At 40.3% G+C, this 8,298-nt stretch overlaps 1 protein-coding gene across 1 annotated transcript in view; it reads left to right on the forward strand.

Moving 5' to 3' along the window:
• The window catches only part of plpp4 (phospholipid phosphatase 4), a 57,934-nt gene extending 53,370 nt beyond the window's left edge, over window positions 1-4,564 (forward strand). The window contains exon 7 of the mRNA XM_031737532.2: window positions 1,270-4,564. Coding sequence (XP_031593392.1) covers window positions 1,270-1,478 — 209 coding nt within the window. The 3' untranslated portion in view covers window positions 1,479-4,564. The remainder of the gene's footprint in view (window positions 1-1,269) is intronic.
• The last annotated feature ends 3,734 nt before the right edge of the window (window positions 4,565-8,298 follow it).

The following is an 8,298-nucleotide window of genomic DNA, read 5'->3' on the forward strand; positions in this document are numbered from 1 at the left end:
GTTTTTCCAACAGGCGTAAAATTGTGTCTTAAAGAGCTGTCTTTAAGATATTGCATAATGATTAATTCCTGAAAACTGCATCAGATGCATATCATTCACCAGCTTTGGGAGGAGATTATGATTATAAGGTTAAGGTTTCATGTTTCTCTACGTCATTATTCTTTCTCTGTTTTAACTTCATATATTTACTAAAAGACTTGGAGAAAAACCTGGGATGGAGGGGTGAAGCGAGAGGAAGCGAATGAATATGTGGGTGAGGTGTGTAAAAGCGTATGTGCAAATATGACGACAGTTCTGTCACAGGGTGTTAATTAGTTTTATAGAGCCATATGTTCCACTTTTCTTTAGGAACTAAAATATATTTATGAGGAAAGCAAAGCACCTACAGCAGTTCAAGACAAGCCAATCATTGCACGAGTCCTCATTGTGTTTCTTAGCTCGACTTTTTCTCGTGAATCTCCTCAGCAAACTGTAAGTACGCAGAGGGCTATTAAACTTGAGGGGGCTCAATCTGCTCCCACTGTAAACACAAGCTGGGAGCTGCCATTAGCCAGGCTGCGGCACCATTCTCGATAGATACTAATTTTCCTCACCATTCCTTTTCACTTTGGATGTGCCCTCTGTCCTCTGAGGGGAAAAGGCTGGCCTTCCAAACGCCGTCTCAACGAGGCCGCCCAGCTAATATATCGCATCAAGTCACAGTCTATTAATTCAGTTGACAGCAGTCGATGAAACATTCAGCACGCAAGCTCGTGCACTGTACAGCTGTTGAATGGCGGGAATCGATGTTGCAATATTTTTTTCATTTCACCCAGAAGGACGAAATAAAGGGAGACCTGTGGAAAAAACATCATTTTGATATGGCGGAAGCCTCTACTTGAGCTGTTTCAGCCACCAGCTGGCTGTGTCATTTTGATCTATATGGAGCAATATAGACTTAATACTCACCATGGCAGTGTGATATTATATGATATATTATAGCTTAAAGGCGGCTAGGTATAATACAAGCCTGTTCAGCATATGACAAAGTGACACAGACAGCCTGTCCTGAGGCAAGTGAAGCCACCGCTCAGCAGAGCAGATTCATTACTCTCCCTTTCAAGTTTCTTTCATCGAACTCCAAACTACAATATAAGCACCGCAACACATACATCAATGGCTTATTAATTGTGCTAATTCTATTTGCAGGTGTTATTTTACTTCCTTCACGCAGGCTAAACTTAGCTATCCATGCATTCCTTTAAATATATCTGTTTTTGTGCCTCGCAGATGCCTTTGTTGGAGGAGTGATCGGGTTGCTGTTTGCATACATTTGCTACCGCCAGCACTACCCCCCCTTCCTGCACATGGACTGCCACCTGCCTTATGCCAGCCTGGCTTCCGCCACGCACACGCCCTCGCATCCTCAGGACGACCCGCAGCCCACTGACAACGCCACCACCCTTCCCCTGGAAGGCTTGACTGAAGGGCCGGTATGACTAGTGGCCACCACTGAGACTACCCCCAACGCCCTCACCAAGCCGCCAAGCCCACCCCCCATTCCCGGTGACTGACTGACTCTTGTATACATTCCAGTGGACAGTGAAACGCCTCATGCATTTCTATTCTCTTACACCCCACACCGCGGGTGGCACCTACATTATTCCTGTTTTGGGTTTTTTTCTCTTTGATTTTGCTCAGCAGCCATTAAAGTCTATATTTAGATGTGTTGTATGTGAGGAACCTACGAATATGGGACATTGCCACAGAGAGGGACGAGAAAAAAAAAATGTTGAAAACCTGAGGAGATGTCTTACTAATGGCTGTGAAAAAAGATAAAAATATTGCCAGCTTTAGCTGGAATCTTTCTGCGTAATGAGAGACACGGATGGCAGGTTGCTATATGCTGGAGTATATTTATTGTTTGGTTGTAAAGGAATGGGACAGATGGTTGAGGAGATCCCATGAAATGTCACAGCAATCAAACCATGAAATTAAACTAGTGTTATTGTATATGTCACACTTTGAAACAAACTGTGGAATCTGATAGCAGCTCAGAAACGAAACAACATCCTGTGTTTCGTTTAAATCTACAGATGTCTTCTGCATTTTGTAGGGTACCAGGCCTAAAACTTTAAGGCATGCAGGAGCAGTCTATATTCATACCTCTACTATTTCCAGCAGTTTTATTTTATTGTCTGGCAGCATAATGATAAATAAAGAACCAATACTCACTTAGGGAAGCACAGCTCCAAGTCAAAAGCAATATGTTTTTTTCATTATTCAAATTCTCACCATTCTCTTGGGCTTTAAACCCTGCATATCACCACTTCCTCATTCCTCCACCTCCTCTCTCTGTCACCATCAAACTCTATTTTTCACTTGCCTTGCATTTAACACTTGTTCCCAGAGGTTGCACAGGGACACGGACGCTCAGTGGGGGCAATCAATAACAGCCAAGTGGGAATGCTGTGGCAGAAGTGTGTCTGGGAAGGCGCAAACTCCAATCTGCTTCTGCATTAATCCTCATTAAGCACGGTCAGCCATTGCTCCTTATGAGGGCATTAGAACTATATGAGGTGCCCCGTGAACTGCCCATGCATCACAAATGGCTTTCAGTCTAATGTAGCCCCACAAATAGACAATCTAGTGTTCAGCAGACGAGAGATCTGAACCCAGGGCTGTGATTTTGGTGTATTTATCATCCAATAAAGTTCCATTTTTTTTTCTTAACATAGGGACAGCGTGTTGAAACCAGCAAACACCAAAGATCTGTAGTGTTTTTTTAATGCCTAGGTGGTATGCACCCAGTTTTTCATTTTGAACAGAAATCCCAGATAGCTAGATGACTGGTTTCCTATCATCAACAAAGCAATTTGTAGCCTTTTGCAAGTTTAGTTAGAAATGATGGGTTTTTTTCGTTGCCTTGGTTACTATGTGCTTTTTTGCCATTGCTGTGACATTAATGGGAAAATTAGATATTAGGATAGCTCTAACCCAAACAAGCACTAAAGAGCAATGTGTTGGGCGATGCAGGAGAACTGCACAGCATAACAGAATGAATGAGCAGCAAGCCAAATGTAGAGAGCCTTTTTAAAAAAAAAAAAAATCCTGTCAAGAAGCTCGTGAGCAGTGTTTTTACGTTCATCTGTCTCTACAGTCTGTCGCCACTTGTGTTTTGGTGGAAAGCATCAGATGTACCTTCGGCTGTTGTTTCACTTTATTCTGGGCACAGTTTGGCTCGTGGCACAAAGGTAGACAAGGAACGATCTCTCTGATCAAAATGACTTTATACATGATTTATTTAAACATGTCACAATTAAGCCTGAATCACAAATGCAACCCATTGGCAGCTTTTAAAAAGCATTTGTGTGTGTGTGCGTGCGCGAGCGTGTGAATATTTTTGTGTGCAGCGTTTGACAAGGCCGATCTCACAATGATGCAATACAACGTGAAACTTTACAAAGAACGAACGTTTCACCAGAGGGAAAAAGGTGCTCGACGCTGCGCATCAGACTCTGTGATGGGACTTGAGACTCTGAGAGCTGACTGTAAGAAAGGAGACTGACTCCATAGAGTCTTTCAGCACATGACTGCAAATGTGTAACTGTGAGATACTGGCTTTGTGAGGCAGATTTTCAGAGATAAAAAGGATTGTGACACAAATACACGACGTTCAATACCTGCATTTGCCTGACTGATGGCGGTCTGATGTTTGTACTCTGTCATTTAGTTTTCTCCTATTATGTGGTACTGTATATTGGAGGAAAAGCATTGTTCAGAAGTCTGTATTTTCACCTATTTTCAACAGGGGATTTGAGTTCCCCGCTCTCTTAGAAATCATCTAAGATCACGGCTTGTTTTCATTTGGTGCTATAGATGCTGTTGTAGCAGTTGGTGTCCTGTTATTTCAAATGGTTGATGTGTCACTAAGAAACGAAATTCAATCTTTTTTTTTTTTTTTAGAGAGACAGAGAAAGGTATTAAAAGCTATTAAAATAAATATTTCATTATTTTAAATCAGATAAGCAGCCAGTGTGTACTCCTCAGATATTTTTTTCCAGATGTTTCACCTTCACAAGGACTGAAGGCATAAATAAACTTAAGAAAATAAAAATACTGAAGAATATTGAGATGATTGTCAGCTATCATGAATAGATGTCTGAAGAAAAAAAAAGAATCTTTGTTCATGGCATGCCAGTTCCATTTGTGAGAAGATTGTTTTCTATGAATAAGCATGTCAGGCCTTGAGAAGTCTTTGAGCTGTGTTTTGCTATTTGTATACTTTATGTACAATAAAGGACTGCAGCTGTGTGAACGTTGTCCATGAAGAATCAAAGGTATCTTAGGTATCTTGTGTGATCGTTGGGGTCTGTACTCATTCTGATGAAAGAAACTGAAACTCACAAATCAAGGTTTGGGGTATTTGAATAAAAAAAACTGTATTTAGCAGCTACTAAACTGTTCCTTATAATATGCAAATGAACAATCTTAGATTATGCAGTAGCAAACATCTGAATGAGCTCAGTTAGTTCAGTTACTTTATGCTTCAGCGGAGCTGCCATCGGTTCGCACAGCACAAGCAGAACTCTGTTCTAAGTGTGTGTTGTGCTTTACTGCACCAGCTGTGTTGCACTCTTGCTTAGGGAGTTTCCAATAAACATATTTATGCCTAAGACTGCCTGTTCATTTTCATAACCTGATTGGGTTGCTGTCAGTGACAGCTCTAGCTTTTTTTTTTTGGCCATGCTAATGACAGCAGTGCTAATACGTTGGTCGGTCAGTTCACCACACTGGAATTACTCTGCAGCTCTTGGATGAGTTGGCATAACGTATCTTACATACATTCTTGTTAGTGACTTTGGTGATTACTTGACTTTTGAGTTTGGCCTCAAATGAGTGGCCTGTGGTAATTATAAACCGCACTCCACATTTCCACATCGCCTGTATCAGGTTTTTTTTAATCTTTTTTTTAAAATATAAATTACAAAAAATATATATTTGGATCTTTTGAAAGATTGGACCCAGTTACTGTGAGATAGTTTCATGGGAAGGAGGCAGTGCTTACCAACCTCAAACCAATACTATAGGCTAGCAGAATGCATACTAACACTACATAGGTGTAATTGATTCACCTGGTGGCAACTAAAGAGGTAAAGATGCCTTTTATTAAGCTTTCAAGTCAACTGAAGCTCTTTTAAGATTTTAAGATAGCTTGTTAATTAAAAAAAAATATGAGCAGGATTTTTATTTATGGAAAAGATTCCTTAGAAAACATTTTTACAGAACTCTGTGCAGTCTTAAGTATGGCTTCTATGGCATTAAGAGGGTTATTTGATTAACCGCCAAGTATGACCACCCCTATAAATGCAAAAAATTGTCGGTTTGCTGATCTGCACCTCTTAAAATCTTTATTTTACAACTTTTACATCTGTAATAACACAGGTGTGTGTCATAACTGTAGTGTGATAACTGAATTTATTACAGTAATGCATTACTGTGTAACACTTTACCCTAACACTGCTCCTCTGTATATGAGAGCATTCTTGAGTCAAATGTAAGGCCACCTGACAGCTAAAGCGTGGCTGAAATCTGAAAACAAAATGACTGAACAAGAAAAGAACCAAAGAGCTGATATGGCCTAGTCAAAGTCCAGACCTCAATGCTGAGACAAGACCTTCAGAGAGCTGTGCATGAATGAAAACCCACAAACATCAATGAATTAAAGCAGTCTAAGGAGCTTGGAAAGAAAGTGACTGGACTTCTTTAAGTCTCTTTAGAAGTCCAGTCGCTTTCAAACCTGCAAATAATAGAGTGTGAAAATACATTCAGTAAATTGAATGGCTAAAATTTCAAACCCTGGTTCTTTTTTCATGAGGGCCTTTAACCCTTGTGGCGGTGTTACTCATGGAAGTAATTCCTCCTGAGTAATAAGATAAAGACATCACAGATCAATGAGGTTGTTGCTCCCAGACATCTCCCCTCATTGCACTGATGAGTTGCTGTGATGTGTCTTTTTTCCACAGCATATTAAAGTGCGATGACAATTGTGAAAGCAAACGGCCTCAAGGTTGGCGAGGGTAATTGAAAGAAGAAACAGAAACTCAGCTGAAACATTTAAGTGCTGTGTGATGTCTAAACCCCCCCACCCCCATCCAATCAGACCCAGCAGAGCTGCAGCACCTACTTCACAGTAAGTGGAGAAAGTCTCCCTGCTGAGAGTGAATCTTTGACAACCTGAAAACTCCAGGCTTCACCTCACACCTCAGACAGGTGTGAGGGTGTGAAATATGATCCATTCTGCAATAAAAATTTATAAACTGAACGTAATCTGACGTTCACAGTTGTTTGTTTGGATTTGACAGTGAGCTGGTAAATAAGCACGATATTTCCTAGGAGCTGGCGCTTCTGCTAGGTACAGTAGATAGTGTCGTTTCAAGGCACATTGAGCACACGCGAAACTGAAAACCACCCACACACACACAATCACTATTACACAGAAAGCCACAGTTGAAAATGTCTTATGGAAAATTTAGGAGAAGCCTCTTGCTGTGAACTAATAAAGATATTGTTCTGAATCGCAGAAAAGTAAAATTTGATACAGCAGTAAAAAGCTTTGTGTAACACGTTTGTTTGCCTCAGAAATAGGCAAGATGATTTCCATTCAGTATGTGATTGATTAGAGTGCTCAATCACAGGCAAATGTCATCCCTCAAAACACCCAGTATTGTTTTCCTGTCAAGGGCAGCTCCCTACTTCTGGATGAGCAGTGCCATTATGGGAGTCAGATCAACCTAGATCTAATGCATCAACAGTCAGCTGGCATCTAATATCACTTAACATTGCAATACCCTTCAGGAGGCTGCACACATAAACATACTGTTTATGTGTGGGTTCAAACAGAATGTGCTTAGAGTATAAGGAAAGAGGGATCGTTAATATGGTAATTTGTTATTGTAGATGCTGATAAGATATCTAACAGTGAACACACACACACACACTATCTACCCTGTATAAATTTTTCAGCGGTGTAAACAAAAAACACAGCTAGATTAAAAACACTGTTAATCAATACACTGGCATTATCTTTGCAATACCCAAATAACAGAATTCCATCAACACTAATAGTGACACTTATCAGGCATGTGCTTCAGGTCAGATCTCTGCTATTAAAGCAACAAATCAGTTGCAGAGTTGGGAAATTAAAATTATTAGAGTCACACGGAAGCAACAGTTTTATGCATAACGAGAAAAATTGGGGTAGATGTGCTTTGCCAGCTTAATGCAGAACATGAGAATGTTTTTGCCAAATATATCAGAAGCACTGCTGCTTTTAATTGGTTTCAGTCAGTCTGCTTATAGATGGTACACTGATAAGTGCTGCAGCAATAAAGGGATCGTCCAGCGTTTTAGTATTTTATGTTCATAGTCACAGGACTCAAAACTGACTATCTTGCAAAAGATTACTTTACAGTAAGTTTAGGTATAGTGGTTCAAAGGATTGTTAATGCAAATATCTATAGCAACTGACTGCGTTTAGGGATTTAAGCATGGTCAGGAAGAACTGCCTAAGTTTAAATTCAGCACCACATAGAAAAGAAAATTGACGTTAAACAAGGCATGGCTTCTGGTCAGAGGGACTAAGCTGAGGATTTAGTAGAAACTGCTACTGGGATTTTCCCATACAATCATCACTGAAAGGTTAACAAGAATTCTCACAAAAAACAGGGAAAAAGAAGAAAAAAAATATCCAGTGAGCAGCAGTTCTCTAAATGAAAATGCCTTGTTGACACCAGAGGTCAGAGGAGAATCGCCAGACTGCTTCGAGCTGATGTCAACAGTAACTCAAAAGTCTACTTGTTACAGTCAAGTCATACAGAAGATCATTTCTGAATGCACGACACAGCAAACACTGAAGCCGATGGGCCACAGCAGCAGAAGACCACACCAGGTGCTACACCTGTCAGCAGCCACTTGGCAACTGAGCCCTTTCTTTAGCAATTCTGCTGGAGATTTCTTCATATTAAAGGGGAGTTTTTTCTCCTTCCCACTGGTGTCTAGTGCTTTGCATTTGTTTCTTTAATATTGTAGAGTCTCTTTAGTGCCTTGAGAACACTGTTCTTGTGATTTGGAGCTATGTAAATAAAATTAGAAAAAACAAATAATAAATTGATTGAACTCAGATTGACTGAATTGTGCAATAGAAGGAAAAGACTTACCTGATCTAAAGTCTCAATTTCTCCTGTGACATCCAGCGTGTAGACTCAGGCATAAACAACATGAAGCTATGGATCAAACCTACCTTGCATGAACATTTCA

The sequence above is a fragment of the Oreochromis aureus genome, linkage group 13 (assembly GCF_013358895.1).
Source record: "Oreochromis aureus strain Israel breed Guangdong linkage group 13, ZZ_aureus, whole genome shotgun sequence".
Taxonomy (NCBI): domain Eukaryota; kingdom Metazoa; phylum Chordata; class Actinopteri; order Cichliformes; family Cichlidae; genus Oreochromis; species Oreochromis aureus.